The sequence below is a fragment of the Calypte anna genome, chromosome 10 (genome assembly GCF_003957555.1).
Source record: "Calypte anna isolate BGI_N300 chromosome 10, bCalAnn1_v1.p, whole genome shotgun sequence".
Lineage (NCBI taxonomy): Eukaryota > Metazoa > Chordata > Aves > Apodiformes > Trochilidae > Calypte > Calypte anna.
Window position 1 is genome coordinate 1,069,383 of NC_044256.1, and position 16,318 is coordinate 1,085,700.

The 16,318-nt window shown below is 52.4% G+C and overlaps 1 protein-coding gene across 1 annotated transcript in view; it reads left to right on the forward strand.

Moving 5' to 3' along the window:
- Positions 1-313: 313 nt before the first annotated feature.
- Positions 314-16,318, forward strand: part of CSPG4 (chondroitin sulfate proteoglycan 4) — a 63,337-nt gene continuing 47,332 nt past the window's right edge. Inside the window, exons 1-2 of the mRNA XM_030457267.1 lie at positions 314-547; positions 5,023-5,159. Of these exons, the coding sequence (XP_030313127.1) occupies positions 314-547; positions 5,023-5,159 (371 nt within the window). The remainder of the gene's footprint in view (positions 548-5,022; positions 5,160-16,318) is intronic.

Genomic DNA, 16,318 nt, shown 5'->3' on the forward strand with positions numbered 1-16,318 from the left:
ATGCTCCTGGATCCCTCGGGAGAGAAGGGGGGGCTGTGGTTATCTGCTCCTCTTCACCTTCCCAGTGAAGCCTCAGGGGACACTGGGACAAGCTGCCTCTGGGTGCACAGCACCACCAACATCAGCCTGCATTTTCCCAGAGGGGCTCTCCAAGATTTTATCCGTACGACATCTCAGTAGAGTCTGAGAGAAGCTGAAGCCTTCCCTGGTGCTCGGGCCATTCAGCTGCCCGAAGATCCCCAAACCACCAGCTCTGCAGGGCCTGGCAGCCCAGCTGCCTGTGGAGGAAGCCAGCCCCCCCTCCTTGCACCTCATGCCCAAAAAGCCCCCCCTGCCCGGGCAGAAGCGTCCTCAGCCATTGCTCTGCAAGACCAATTTGCACCAGGTTCTGTGCATGTGCAGCGCTCACGCCTGCACCCCCGGCACGGCGCAGGAGACACTAATCCTTGCAGAAGGGCGCACTGAGCCTGGGCAGAGCCCCCTCTCCGAGCAGCATTCGCCCTCTCTGCAGGCCCCGCTTTTTGAGAGCACATTTACGCATTCATCCGTAAAAACCATCGCTGCGCCGCGTTCGGGGTGCTCTGCTGTAAGTTCACAAGATGATTGAATTGTGCAGCGTTCTGTTCCCAGATCTCATCTGATCCCGCTGGCCGGGTTTGCCTCCCTTCTTCTCAGGGCTGGGGTCAGAGGAGCCGCCACAGGCTCGGCACACCGGACCCTGCCCGAGGGAAAGGCACTGGGCTCCTTTTCACCAGCTGAGCTGCGAGCCCCCTGCAAACCTGCTACCCTGCCACGTCCCTGCTTCAGATATCATCAGATGTTTTCCTTTTTTTCCTGCCAATATTATCCTCATCTTTATTCAAGCAGGATCCGAGGCTTGCGGGGCTGTGTCGTTTAATCGAAACTGGAATTCTCTTCATACAGTTGCGTTATCTCTGTTTGTCTTGCCGGACTGACACAAGGTGTTTGGTGAGGTTTATAGAGCCCCCCAGCTTGTGCAGCCCAGGATGTGGGGGGCGGGGGGAGAGGGACAGGACCCTTGCCGTGGGCTATCGTTGGGCCGCACTGCTCGGGTCTGCACATCGCTGCCCCAAGGCGTCTGTAGCTGCCACAGCAAGGGCAGGCAGAGCCAGGAGCAGGCAGGAGTGCAGGCAGCTCACTTCGGGCTGTGGAGACAGGAGCAGGGCAGTCAGTGTGCTTGTGCACCACTGCCCAGCCCCAGCTCTTGGGGAAGAGGGCAGGCAACAGCACCTCTCCTCACTCTGGTGCTGCAGGACCCACCATCTCTGCTTTCATTTTTCATCAGCGAACACCACCCGCACCAGAACCGGGTGTTGTTATGACCTTTGAGGCTCCATCCATCGGTCACTTCCATCAGATGCTTTTGTGTCTTCCTACGATCCTAGGCATGGTGCCAGACTCAGAACGCATTGGAGGCAGGGAATGTCTTTCCTCCCATTTCAGGAAGGAGGTACTTGGTCCAAAAAACCAGCCCAGCTGCCAAGATCGGGTCTAGAATTATTCCTATTCGATCAAGAGGTGAGTGAGATAGGAAAACTCACCAGCTAAGAGGATTGTAAAGTAATTAATGCATAATATTAGTAATGATCTTACTCAAGCTCTGCTTATTATTACAAGCGCTGCTCTGGTCCACCATGATGTGCTGCATAAAGCAGCTACCTCCTGAATTTGATTTCCTGTTTGGAGATGATCTCTAGCTGAGAAATTACCTGCTCTCAAAACTGATTAGAATCCTCATCAGCAGATTCTTCACCCATCCTCTAGGCAGGCTTTAGAATATACAGGGAATTCAGATTAATTTCATGCAGGAGATGAAATCTGGAGTTGGTGGCCCAGCTGTGTGCCATTTCCAGGGCAGAGGGAGGTTGGCGCTGCCTGTTCCAGCCTGCGGGAATGATGCTCTCTGCCCTAAGAAATCAGGGGCCTCAGAGGATGCTGGCAGTGTGTGATGCCCCCAGCATGTCTTGGAAGGAATCCAGAGCAGGTAGGACCCTGCTGGCTCCCACTTCAGGCCCCTGTGGTTGCAGACAGCTGGCTTTCCGCTCTCCTTGCACGTTGCTCCAGCTCCATTCGGAAAGCTATGAGGTATTTCTTTTTTCTCCTCTGATTCCCATGACTAAAAACTCTCTTGCAACTTCCCTGGTTAAAAACTGTCTCCTAATTCCCAGCCTACATTAGCCAGTTTAAACCTATTTGTTCTTGTGCCAGCACAGTCTTTTAGCTTAAATGGTTCCTTTCTGTACCTGGTGTTTACTTGCTTGATATATTTATGGAGAGTAATCACATCCCTGCTTTGCCTTCCCTTTGCTGGGCTAAACAAGCCAAGTGCTTTCAGTCTCTTATTATAAGAGAGGCTCTCCACCCCCCAACCCCCCATGCTAATAGCCCTTCTCCACACCACTTCCAGCAGGAATCAATCTTGCTGGAAGATGGGTGGTTGTCTGTTGCGCTTCAAGTAGCATCTCCCAGTGCCCTGGCACAGCCACTGGTGCCCGCTCTACCTCCACCGATGCCACCTGAAGCGAGTGACTGCAGCCCCAAGCACATGTGCCAGCCTTCCTCACACCAGATTGTCGCCTGAGTGAGATTATGGGGGGAGACCTTGCCCTGTGGCTCCTGGATGTGTCCACCCAGCCGCTGGCTACCCCAGCCTGGGCTGCAGGTTCCTGCCTTCCCCTCCAGCAGATGGCAGAGAGGTTGAGTGCTCCTGCATACTAAAGAGGGCTGATTGCTCTCCCCTCAGCTGCACTGCAATGGTGTACGTACAGAGCTCTCCTGTGACGGGTTATAAACCCCCGTAGCCTTAAACGAAACTCACAGAGGACACACAGACTCATCCCACTAAACACAAGAGGGAGATGGTATCACCATGCTCTGGTGGTCACTAATAACTTTACCTCTCCTGAGCTATTCTCAGCAGAGATAAACCTCCAGTGTCTGATGAGCCAGAACAGAAATATCCAATGGGTCTCTGCTCTTTTCTATTTTTGCTGCAAGCTGGTTAACCCTGAAATCCAATTACTGCTCATTATTCAGTGGAACTTGCCTCTTATCAAACGGACACATTGTGGGGCTTGCTGTGCCCACTCCAAGTGCTAATGGAGCTGCAAATTACTTCTGCCACGCTGACGCACCCATAGGTGTGAGTCTGGGGGTTACAAACCCAGCAGCCCCCATGCAGGCTGGGCTCCAGGACCCCCTTGCCCCCCTTCCACGAGCTGCCTGTCGTCCTGCCGGCACATTGGCCACAGGTTGATGCACCCACAAGCTCCCTGGAGCTGCAAGCACAGCAAGCACACAGCACCACTTGCTGTGGGCTCAGCTCCCAAGGTTGCTGCAGCACATCCCCACCCTCCAGCACCACGGTTTGGGCCAACCCTCACCGTCATGGGTGCTAGGGCTGGTCCTGCTCCCCAGCACGGGCTGAGTTCTCTGGCCCAGGTGCTTGGGGGAGTCGGGCTGCCTGAGCCTGCGGCAAGCAGCCTTTAAAGTCCGAGGAATATTGGCCTGGGTAGGAAACGCATGGGGACTGATCTACGCAGGCTGTAGATTATCCCGGGATGTGCGGGAGAGGCTGGCTGCCGGCAGCAGCCCGGGAAATGGGCGTGCAGCCAAGCCCAAACACTGCCTCATTCGCATTCAGTGCTGAATTCAGCAGGTGGGGAAAGGGGAAAAAAGAAAAAAAAAAACGGAAAAAAACCCGACCAGCTTTTCAGTTTTCTTCGCTGATTAAAGTCATGGCACAGCAAGTTTCACCTACGTTCATTAGCGATAGGGGAGGGAGGGGGATGTTCCCAGCAGCAGCTGCTGCCAGCTCTCCCCTGGCACTGAAGAGGCTGCTGCCCATGACCCTGCTCTGCATGGGCTGGATGCGGCCCCAAGACCCTGACCCGCGTGCTTTGCACTCCAGTTTCCCACCTTCCACTCCCTGACATTAACCCACCGTGCCATGGCAGCCTCAGGGGCATTTTCTCAGACCAGTTTAAATAAGCCCCACAGTAGTCTCTCTTCCAGATCATCCATCACTCCTTCTCTGACACAAATCCTCTCCCCAGACAGGTGATGGAAATGGCAGGGGATGCTCCAGGCAAGCTCTCCTGATAGCCTGGCCATAGGCACAAGGGCATCATAGCCTCATTAGCAGGGTGACACCAAGCTCATGCTGCCCACTGTGAGACCAGGAGAGCAAAGCTGCAACAGGGACCTATGTCTTACTTGTCCAATTTGCCTCATACAGCCCTCATCTCCGAGGAGCACTGCAGAGCTGCTGAAGCTGCTTTTCCAGGCTGCAGCAGCCTTTTATTCACTGCCCTGGACTCCTCTGCCCCTTCACATAAGTGCTCATGTGAAGTGCCATCCACTCACACCCGAGGCTTTGCGTCTCTGGCAGGCAGCAGGACCAGCGTGATGGATACCAGGGCAGAACCAGCCCCAGGCAGCCAAATTCCAGCACCTTCACACAGGGCCAATTGTGGGAAGCCAGCAAAGCAGGGCTGGAGCCATGCTGGAGAAAAGGGGGTCGGGGGTGGGGGGGGGAGATAAGGAGTGGTGGCTGGAGGCCCTTTGGCTCAGCATGGTGCCTTGGGGGGCTCTAGAGCTGACACCCCTCATGTAGGGGTGTCTGTACAGTAAGCACCAAGAACTGAGAACCCAGTCCTTTGCTGCCAGCCCCAGCTGCCTTGTGTCCTACCATTGTCCTGATTAGAGCTGATTAATTCCCCCAGCCATCCCCTTCCACATCATTTAAAGTGGGACCCACCAGTCCCTCCTGGCCAGGACATAATCCCCCCCATCCAGCTCTGGCTCAGCTCCATCTAACTCCTGCCGAAAGCAAAGCATCCCTGAGAGCTGGAGGGGGACGGGAGGAAAGAGGCTGATGAAACCCCAGTAAGTGAAAGATTAAACATAATACCAAGTAAATTAACATACAAGAAGAGAAGGCAGGTTTTAAATTAACTCATTACACTGCTAGGCTTTCAAACCCATTTATTTACCCCATAGGTCCTGCTGCTTCATATGGAAAATGGCTTCTGCTTGACTGCTATTAGTGCTGAAACGCAGAGCGCTGTGGCTGCACGGCAGCCGCCGAGGGCTGGCAGGAGACACCTGAGCGTGCCCCCGGATATGTGCGGGGATGGGTAATTGCACATGCAAAGCGTTTGGCTGTGACAGCAAACAGGACGATTGAGCAGAGAAATGGGAATCCATTCCCCTTGCATAATTACCTGGGTGGGGGAGCTGAGCCGCGGCTCCAGGAGACAATGGGCCTGGTGCCTTGTCCCTGTCCCCTCCCTGAGAGCTGGGTGTGCTGTGCCACAGCCTCCTCTTCTCCCTCCTCCTCTCCCTGCCTGCCTCTTTCCCCAGGGAGCAGGGCATTTCCATCCTCCCGGGGACTGGGGGGAGGTTGAGCTCAGTGCTTGTTACCAGGTGAGCTGTGATTATAGAGCCAAGGGATCCATGAACAAACTCTTATTTGGGGCAGATTTCCAGGGAAAAGAGAAAAGGAGTAGTCTGAGCCCCTTTGTTTGGGGAGTCTCTGCAACCAGGTGAGGCTATTCTACAGGGTCTCTCTTTGCCTGAATTGCTGTTCCCGGGTCTTCCTGGTGAGCCAGAGCTGGTTTGTAATAGATGACAATAAATAAAAGGGCAAGGGGCGGAAAGAAAAAGCACAGACCTCATTTTCTTCCCACTGGGTCCCCTGGAGGTGAATGAAAGCCCAGCTGCAGAGCAGGATGCTCAGCCAGAGCTCTGGAGGCTCATGCCAGAGCAGAGGCCGAGTTTCCATGCTGGGATGAGGTCTGGAGCTGGCTTTGCCCCAGGAACCCACCCGGGTCAGGCCGGCAGTGAGCTGGGAGCCTGCATTTGTCACCATCAGCTTCATTGCACTACAGTTCCCATCAGCCTGCAGGAGGGGGTTTGCCTCTGAAAGCAGCTTCGAGCTGGACAGGATCGATGGAGCACATGGGACATGCCAGCAGGGAGCTCAGCACCAGGCTGATGGAGATGTAGCCAGGCAGTGAGGCAGCACCAGGAGCATTTAAGGCCCGGGCAAAGGGCAGGAAGGTGGCTGGGGACATGGTCCCCTCCCACAGGGCTGCTGGTGGGCAGGACCGAGGTGATGGGATGGTGTCCTGCGACCTCTCTCACCATCCTGATGCTTTGCTTTGCCCTTCAGCAGCCAGCATCAGCTGCATCACTGGCTGGCAGGGAGAGGAGAGGGTCCTGGATGGTCCAGGAAAGTTTTCTCCTGGCCCAGTCTGGGGAGCAGGACACAAGGGGCACCTCTGTGTCCAGGCAGGAGCAAACCCACCTCTCCCAGGGCTCTGGGGGTAATGATGCTGTGGCCACAGGTTCATGTGGTGACTGCTGAGAGGTGGCAACCCACAGCCTCTCCACACGTGCCTCTGATTATCACACCTTCACCTCTGGAAGCTCTAGTCCTGCTTCCCACTATTCATAATTCAGCCTGACACAGCCCAGCAAAAATCAATTCACTCTTATAAGAAAGTGCCAAGGCAAATTATTTCCTAAAGCCATCGACAGGGCTTTCTTCTCTCCCAGCGACTGTATCTTTGGTGCTGAGTCCTAAATTACAGATTAACCCTTTGAGCTCTTCCAGCCCAGGGGTGATTGATGAAGCCATCAGCAAGAGCACCTTGTCGCCTCGTTGCCCTTCCTTTAAGGGCTGGGCCCTTCTAGCTGCCTGCATATCCAGCCATCCATCCTTCCCTAAATCATCCCTCTAGGAATGCTGCCTACTGTACAACCCTCTCTGGATGACCTTGTCAGAGGAGCCAGCTAAAAAGCCTTAAAATCATCTGCTCAACAAAAAGGCTTTCCCCAGCCTTGGACCACCAAAGCTGGGAATCAGAGGAGCCAATGGAAGAGTAAATCTAAAGAAGGGAGTGTTAACCAGAGCAAAAATAAAATAAAGAAATAAGAGAGGGAGAACTGATCAGAGTTGTAAACTCTGGATGGAAATCAGTCCCTTCGTTATCACAAACACATGACTGGAACTTAATAGTATTTGACATTTCATTAATTTAAACCAGGAGTCTTGGGAATAGAGAGGGGAAAAAGAAAGAACATTATTAATTTTAAAGACCTCCTCCTGGAAGGGCTCACACTGAAAAGAGAAACATTAAATGAAAAAAATGGTTTCTTTGTATTTTTCCCCACTTTCTTCCTCTCTCTTTTCTCCTCTAGCTGTGCAAGAGCTTGGTAGTCATAAAAACTCAGTGCTGGGCTCCCCTATGCCTTGGAGGATGGGGATACAGGACTGTCCCTCCAGGCATTCAGGGACAAACCAGCAAATGCCACGCAGTGGAACTCCTGCCTGGGCTCCCCAGGTCCTACAGCTGCAGCCCCACGGTGTCTGTCTGTCACCCAGGCCCAAAATAGCCATCCCCAAACCCAACAGCATCCCAGCAGCCTGGGGGAGGGGGCTGGCATCTCCTGGCTATGGAGGAGTTGAAGGCAAAGATGCCAAAACTAAAGCCACTGAGGAGAGAGTCTCTATAGGAAGGGCAGATGGATGTCGCCAGGCCTGCACCTGAAAAGGCTGATCTGAAAGGATGGAATTAAAGTGGCTTTGGAGAAAGAGAGTTTCTCTGCTAAAGCCAATCTGCTGCTTCACAGATAAGGCTCTTGCAGGTGGAATGGCAGGACATCCTTCAGAGCTAACTGGGGAAGGGAAAAAACCACCCCTACCTTCCCTGGATGCCCTCAGCAGTAAGAAGGTGGCTCTCCTCAGTCCTCTAGTGTCCACCACCAACTTTCTGAAAAGCATTTCAGGACCTGCCCCTGGTATTTCAAGAGCCTTCAATGATCTGGGGTGACTATTTCAAAGCAGTTTTTAAATTGCCTCCTCCCCACCCCCTTTTCTGGTGCAGCCACACATCACACCACCCCTGAAGCTTCAGGGCTGCCTCCGGGGTGGCCAATTTCACTCCATGTATGCTGACTGCTTTCTCGAGTTCCACTCTTGATTTTTCTGCCAGGTCCAGCTGAGAATTCAGCTTATTTAAAAAAATAAAAATAATAATAATTAAAAAAATCTGAACTGGGGCAGAGCTATGCCTGCCTCTGGATAGGGCTTCCACCTTCCCCCAGTGTGCATCTCTCCACCCAGGGGGTTCTTTTCTTTTTGGGCTGGTGGGACTCATGGATAAAGGCAAGAAATTCCCCTGGCTTCCCCAGCAATGCCTCGGGTTTGCTTGGTGCCAGCAATTACCTGCTTCCCTTGCACGCCCTGTTTAACAGCCTTCACTCTCACTTGGTTCCAGCACAGATAATTTTAGCACTTTAGCCCTCACTTTATCTCTTCAACCGAGGACTTCATTTGCTGCCAATGAAGCTGATGGTTTCAAGAGCTGGGCCAGGTTACTTGCCTTCAGGCAGATGCTCAGTGCTACTCAGCCTGCTGAAAATGGGGAAATAATAGGAAAACCAATGATTTCTACATAGTGCCTCTTGTGCCGGCTCCTGACCTCACCATCTCAACTCCAGGCCTCCCACACCCAGCAAACACCCCCATGCCACCATCTCCCTCCTCAGCTGGCTGGCTTTTTACTCCTCATCCCTATTAAACCTGCCCTGGTTGGGGTGAGGAGGCACCAGAGCTGCTGAAGACATCCTGTGATGGCTTTGACTTTCGTTCTCTTTTATTGCTGCCTTCTGACAGAGAAGAAACACAAAGGGGATATTTATGAGCCTGGCCAGGAGTGGGTTTGGCCCTAGGCTGCCTTTCAAGCACCTCCGTTGCTTCCCAGCATTAACAGCCTCCCCAATACTTACAGCATTTGACAGCTGGAGGCAAAGGCAGGTTACAGCATCCGCCTGCTCCCTGAGCCACCTGCACCATGGGCAGGGATTTCTGAGGGGACACAGGAGGAGAGGAGAGCTCCTGGATGAAATTGTGCCTATCCCTTCACCCACTGGGGGGGGGTCCCTCTCCCCGTTTCCCCACAGAGGAGGAGCTGGGGAGGGATGCTGATCACTCCAGGTTGGTCCCCATTTGCTCCCTTGCAGGACCTCGTTTCCCAGCTGGGGTGCTCAGGGTGTAGCAGGTCACCCCGTGCCTTCACTCTGTTTCCATATCCCACCTCTGCATCTGCCTCATTTTTCTCTCTCTCCCGTGCTCCCTTTATCTCATGTTTATTTTTCCTCTCTGCTTCGGCATCCTCTTCATCTGTCTCTATTTCCATCTCCTCTCCCCCATCCTGAAAGGCTTGTCAGGAGAAGAAAGAGCAAGCCCAGCTTCTCCCAGCTCTGTTTACCAAATAAGGCCTGGAGTCACATTTTATTTAAGAAAGGAAAATGAACTGGCTGCAAGTAGGCCAGAAATGCCTGCAAATAAGAAGAATGACAGCAAAGAGAATGATGAACAAGGGAGAAGCATCCCCTTGGGATGCTGGGCACAAGCTCATGGCCAGAGCCCAGGTCTGGTGCTGGGGAAGCCAGTGGCTGTGCCTGGAGAATGTGGAAGGGTCACGGGAGGCTGGGGAAAAAAGTCAGGGAACTAATTAGATGATCTAGAGAATCTTTTGTTTGAAGCCAAAGCAGAGCTTTCCTCCCCCCTATAGGCTCTAATGCAAGCAGGCAGGCAGCAGCTATTAGGAGCAGAAGCAGCAGACTGAGGGGAGGGGGAGAAAAGCTGCAGAAACCTCTCCTGCCCCCCACCACTGTGTGGGAAGCACAGACTTAGGGGAGAGAAACCCCAAAAGCAGAGCTAGGGGGGAAAGAGAGTTTCTCTGCTAAAGCCAATCTGCTGCTTCACAGATAAGGCTCCTGGGGGTGGAATGGCAGGACACCCTTCAGAGCTAATTGGGGAAGGAAAAAAAACCTCTGCCTCCCAACCCCACCGAGCATCCCCAGGCACCCTGGGTGCAAGTTCAGCTCAGCCCTGACCTGCATCCAGACTGCCTGGACCCAAAACCTGGGCTGTCCAGTGCCTCCCATCCTGGCTGTGCCACTGGGGACCCCTCATCAGCAGCCTTTACCTTGGCCAGCAGCTTTACCTTGCCCAGTTCCAAAGCCTTCCCCATGGCATGGGGGGCTGCAAACATCCCCACCAGCCACCAAGGGGGATGCTGCAGTGCCTGGGGGAGGGCATGGCTCCTTTAGAACTCTTGGGGGGCTCCTCCAAGAGATCCAGGTGAGAATAAAGCTGGCTCCTCCCCACCTGCCCCCACTCCTGCAAACACAGACTTTCAAGGGCTTTTCCACACACTCGGGCTCAAGGCAGCCTAACAAAAAGCTACAGAAAAATATGTTTTTGCAGGCAATCCAGCACCTTTCTGGAAAATAGCCTCTAAAGAGGGGCCTGGCCCCATGCCCAGCTAAGTTAACTTCAATTGACTCAACTGCATTTTGCTGCAGGCCCTCTCTGATTTTTCTGGAGCACCTTGTAATATTGAAGTGCTATTCCGAGGAAATTAAATTCCCTGCACTTAGCATAAGGCTAAACCCTTTCCCACCAGCCACGCTCTCACCCGGGCACCCAAGCATCCTCATTGTCACCTGCCTCAGAGCACACAGACACCTCCCCCAGTGCTTGCAGGATCAAGTGGGGGACCCAGCTCTCTTCCCTGGAGCTGCCTGGTTGCTCGTGGCTCCTTGTTTCACATCACTCGCTGCCATGTTCCTGAGATGGCAAGGAAACTGATCCACAGTACAAACACCATTGCAGAGAGCTTGTACCTCATCTGTTTCAGGCTCTGCACCATGTGTATCCTACGTTCTCCAGCACAGCCCTATAAGTACATTGCATCAGGAGTATTTATTGCCTTTAAATTAAACTCTAATTTACCCAGATAGGCAGAGCCTGGGTGTAGAGGCTCCAAATGCCATCACCTTGTTGCTGTTCTCACTCCTCGGAGATGTTCCAGGTCATCAGGGGCTAATTAGCCCATGCTGATAGCATTTGCTGGGGCAAAGCATCAGCTGTGGGTGCTGACCCACACGAGCTGGGCTGGGCTGCAACCCTAAAGCCTCCCAGTGGGGAAGGGGATGCAGGACCTCAGAGCAAAGCCAGCAGTGAGGGGAGCATCTCTAGCAGCAAGTCAAGACCATCTTCAGCTCACCTTGCTCTTGCTTTCCCCACAGCTGTACAAGCTGCCCAGCGAACCCTCTGCCCCAATTGAAAGTTAGAGTTTCTTCAAACAAAGGCATTTGGCCTTAATTCCCTTTTTCCTCCTTCCGGCGAACGGATTTGTTCCAGGACTGGCAGCAAACCCACGTACAGGGAAAGCACATCAGCTCCTGCCAGGAAAGTGAATTATTGAAGTCGAGGGAAGTTGTGACAAATCAGTTGGGGTGGACAGCTGTATGCTCCCTGTGAATTATTCAAAGCCTGATTTTAAGTGATTCCTGGAATAAAGGTGATGGAGACTGGGGAGGGAGGGGAATAAATACTTCAAAGGGCCATGGGGATGCTTCCCAGGTGCAAGGAACAGCTATTTGTACAAATAACACCCCCCAAAAAGAAGACAAAACAACCAACACCAAAAGATACGTCTATACAGATATGTAGACATATCTTTTAACAGTGTTTTATTTTTTTATTCTAAGGTCAGACCTTGTGGCCTGGTTTAACCCCACTGGCACAGGCAGGTGGGAGAGCTGGGCAAAGAGAAGTCTTTGCTCAGGAGAACAATGATGTGAATTTTATTTGATTTCAGGAGACCAGAAAGCAGCAGAGGTAAAAGCAGCTGGGAGGGTGGAAAAACCAGGCTGAACTGACTGGAAGGCTCCTAAGAAAAGCCAATCCACAAAGGGAAATGAGAGGAAAAGTGAAAATACTTTATTACATGTGTTTGAAGTGAGGAAGATACAGGAATGAGCAAACACCAAACTGTTTTGCTTCTGCTTGCAAATGAACACGCTGCTGAGCCTAATGGGATTTTAGATTAAAAGATTTAACGAAAAATAACAACCACCTCCACAAATAGAGCTTTATAAGGTCAAATAACAGATGCGCAGTAGCAAAAAAAAAAAAAAAAAACCAAAAAACCCAGAACCACTGCCAGTGCTTCTCCTCCCTCTTCAGGGATGCTGAGCACAGGTCTTCAGGTGCCCTCCTCCAATTCCCGCTGTTACCTTCAGCAGTCGTGTTTCCCACTGAGGAGGGAATAATCCTCTGGGATCCCATTTGGGATGCCTTTCCTGAGCAGGGCTTTGGGAGGCATTTGGGACCCCAGAGCAAAGGCCACCTCTGCAGAGCAGCAGGGCTGGGGACAGGGACCAGAGACCTGGCTTGGGTGGCAGCAGGGATGCTCAGCAGGGCAAGGGGCTTCCCCACAGGATTTCCTCATCCCTCTTGGTATTCCCCAAGTGCTGCAGGGCTGCAGCCTGCCTTGGCATAGCTTCCTAGCACCCTGAGGGGTTCTGATCCCTCCCTGCACTGACACCCTCCTTTCCTAACAGGGCCATGGCCATCCCATCACACCACCTGGCCCTTTGCCCACCTGCTGGGCATCAGACACACATCTCCCACCATCCATTTAGGGAGGCATAGGGTACTTTTAGCAACCACTGGCTTCAAGGGCATTAAGGGGGTTGCAGCACTCTTGCAAAATGGTGCAACTTCTGCACCCCTCGAGAGGTGCCTAATGACAGATGCTTCTGAGCTGGGTGTTGGCACCCATCCCCTCCTCACCCCACCCAGCCCAAATCTCATCCAGCTCTCCCAGGATGAGCATCTCTTCTGCAGAGGGAAGCTTGGGTGACTGCTGGAGAGGAGCTGTTCCTGCACGACCTGCACGGGGTGGCCTCTCCAGCAGCCACCCCGGGGCCACCAAGGGATTGAGAAGCATCGTCGGGGCTCTCCAGTGCTCTCAGCCCCCCCTCTTCCCTGCTGATTGCAATCAACACCTCATTCATCCGCCTCTGTTTACCAATTTGCCAGGAGGTATCACGCTAATGAAGGGGACCAGGCAATCAAGGAGCCTCCCAGAAGTGGGGAAAAGGAGGAGCAGGGAGGAAAGAGAGGCTTGCTGCTTGGAGAGAGGAGGGAATGGGCAAAGGGGGGTTGGAAAAAGAGAGATGAGAGCCAGATGGGGAGTTCCAGGGGTCTGCTCTGCCCAGCAGCCAGCCCTGCATCCCTTCCCAGAGCAGTCATGAGAGCAAAGATGCTGTTACTTGTTGGGAAATATCTGCAGCATCCTTGGCAGAGGTGTTGAGGTGGCCAGGCACCAGGCTGGTGGAGTCAAGGGTGCTGGCCAGGGCATTGTGAAGAAGGTTTGATGCTTTTGGGAAGGTTCACATTGCCGAGCCCAGAATAAGGAGTTGTGTTCTGCAGTAACCTCTGCCTCAGGAATGATAAAGGTGCCATAAAACTGAGGGCTCCATACAGGCATCAGAGTTCAACTCTCTGCTCACCAACAAGTTAGCAGAGAGGGTGACACTGGCAAAAGACTGGTAGGGTGGTGGCTGCCTGCCCCAGGGCCACCTGAAGTCCCCCAAGGCAGGATTTCCAGCACTAATGGACCAGGATCCCACTGGTTCTGGTCCTGAGTGTGGTTCTGGTATCAGGCAGCTGTATAGATAGCATCTGGGTAGATAGTAAAGGAGAAAAAATGGGTTACAAGTGCCAGTGAGGCAACAAATAACAGGGTAAAAGGCTGAGGTGATTCCAGGCAGATGGAGAAACATCAACAAACAATCCATCTCTTGCAGAAGAAGCCACAGAGCATCCCAGGGAGCATCCTCAAGAGGAGAGGGGAGCAGAGGCTTTGCAGGAGCCCAGCTGGGTTTGGAGCTGTCTGGGACTTTGCCACCATGGCATCCCACTCCCCTGTTCTGATCCCACGGATCCCTTTTTTCCCCTAGGAGCAGCTTTTTGGGGTACAGGGACACAGGGCCTTGTGAGCTGCCTGCCTTCCCTCTCTGCTTGCCCAGCCCCCAGCGCAGCAGATTGATGAATGGGCTCTCAACATGATTGATCTCTTTGACAGCATGAACCACGGTGATTACCTGGTGCTAGAAGATTTTTCTAAGTGTCTCTCATGCAGGCACAGGGCATTTGTGCCATTATCATTATTAACTCCATTGTTAGCAACTAATCTATGCAAAGCTTGAAACTCCAGAGGCAGCCTCTGTGGTGGTGCCTGAGGAAGACTGCAATGAGAAAGGGGAATTTTATCCTTTAATTTTTTTTATTAAAAAAAAAAATAAAATCCTTTTTGGTGTCTATTTACAGAGATGGGAATTCTCTGGGTATTTGCCCTCACTCTTCTGCCACAGACTTGGCAGATTTTCCCTTAGCCAGGACCAAGGGAGCTCCTGGAGCAAGATGCTGAAGAGCTTTGGTGGTGAGCAGCTCCAGCCCCCAGCATCTCAAGTCTAAGGTTGTGCCACGGAGGATCCAATACCTGAAAGGAAACTACAGGAAGGCTGGAGAGGGAGTTTTCACAAGAGTGCCCAGCGATAGGACAAAAGGAAATGGTTTTAAACTGAAGGAGGAGACGTTTAGACTGGATCTTAAGAAGAATAACTTCAGCACAAGGGTGATGAGACAGCTTGCCCAGAGAAACTGCGGCTTCTCCTCCCTGGAGGTGCTCAAGCCCATGTTGGATGAGGCCTTGAGCAACCTGGTTAAGATGAAAGATGTCCCTGCTCACAGCAGGGAGGTTGGAGCAGATGATCCCTAAGATCCCTTCCAACCTGAGCCATTCTGTGAGTCTGTGATGAAGTGGGAAACAGGAGGGTTCCCCCCCCTCCTCAGGCCAGGAAGCAGGGGTCCTGGCCATGGCCCCTCTGAAGGGCTCAGCACTTCTGGGTGGTGATGGTGAGGTGCTTTGGGAGCCTTGCCTTCTCCCACTAAAAATCCACCACACATCTCTGCTTTCCACTAGAGAAAAAAAAAAAACAACCTGCCAAACCTATTCCTGAAACATTTTCTTCCCAACTCTCTGCCATTTCCCAAAGCTAAACCACACCAAATAAAACCCATCAGGACCATAAGGGATCCTACTAATACTGTTTCAACCTTCTTTGGCCATCCAAACCCAAAGCTGGGAGGGGAGAGGAAAGAAAACACACAGCCTGTCCCCTCCAGGTTGCCTCTGGGTCCCCAAATCAGCCTCCCCCAGGGCTGGCACAGCCCTTTGCTGGCAGCACCCTGGGGGCACAGTCAACCTTTCCTCCTTTGAAAGTGGTCGTTTGCAGAGACCTCATCAACATCTTTCCAAAAAGAGGAAAAAACCAAACCAAACCAACCCCAAAAGCCCTCCAGAAATGGCATTGCAGATGATGCTCAAGTCAGGGGATCGTTTAGAGGATGATTTATTAAGCAGCAAGCAGGTAGAACGGAGCTCGGGCTGTGGCAAGACAAAACAGGAGGGATTCACCATCGAGGTAAAAATAACCTCAAAATATGGCAAGTGAGAAAACAGAGCTGGTTGCCATCCCCACAAGGATGAGTTAAAACCCTGGCTGCTGTAACTCAGCAGCGAGTCCAGGAAGGCAATGGAGCTGCAGTAATTTACAATAACTGCTAGTTTGGCTCAATTTAAATAGCTCAGCTTTATGAATCCTGGGCAGAACGTGTGTGTGTACGCGTGAGAAGCAGCAGAGGCAAGTTGGGAAGGTTTTATTTACACTGCAGCTTAGAAGCTGCTTAAACTGATTTGGAAGCAGGTGAATAATTAATTGCATCTTTAAGGAATGGAGCTGTTAATAATACTCCCCACAGTGGCACTTTATAAATGTTCTTGTCAGGGTGGAACATGGAGCATCTCAGAGGAAAGGTAGGTTGGGGAGGGGGGGGGGGAAGCCTGAAGGAAAATCATCACCCAGCCTGCAAAATGAATTAAAGTTGGTGGGGTTTGGTTTTTTTTTTTTGCCATCCAGCTGTTCCTGACACCTGGATGTCACATCAGGAGTATAATGACAGCACACAGAAAAAAAAAAAAAAAAAAAAGGAAATAAAAAGTCATATTACTACAAAGAAAATATTTATATTTCCTCCCACTCTCCCTGGGAGAGCCTGTTAATTGAGCACAAAGGGCAGGATTTGCCCTGAGCCAGCAGAACCTGCTAGAAAAGCAGCTGATAACATTTGGGAAGGTGGTGCTGAGCCACGCAGCATTTGGCCTCTCCTGTTCCCCAGGCAGCCCAGGACCTCCTGCTGCACCCACCCACCCCCACAAGATGGGTGGATGGAGCCAAGAACCACCCAAGGCTTTGCTCATGCTCCCTTTGGGTGGGTTTTTCCTGCCTCCTTATTCCAGCCAGGGACAAACCCCTCACTCCTCACCTCTCAAGCCATCTCCAGGGACAGGATTGGGTCTGGCCC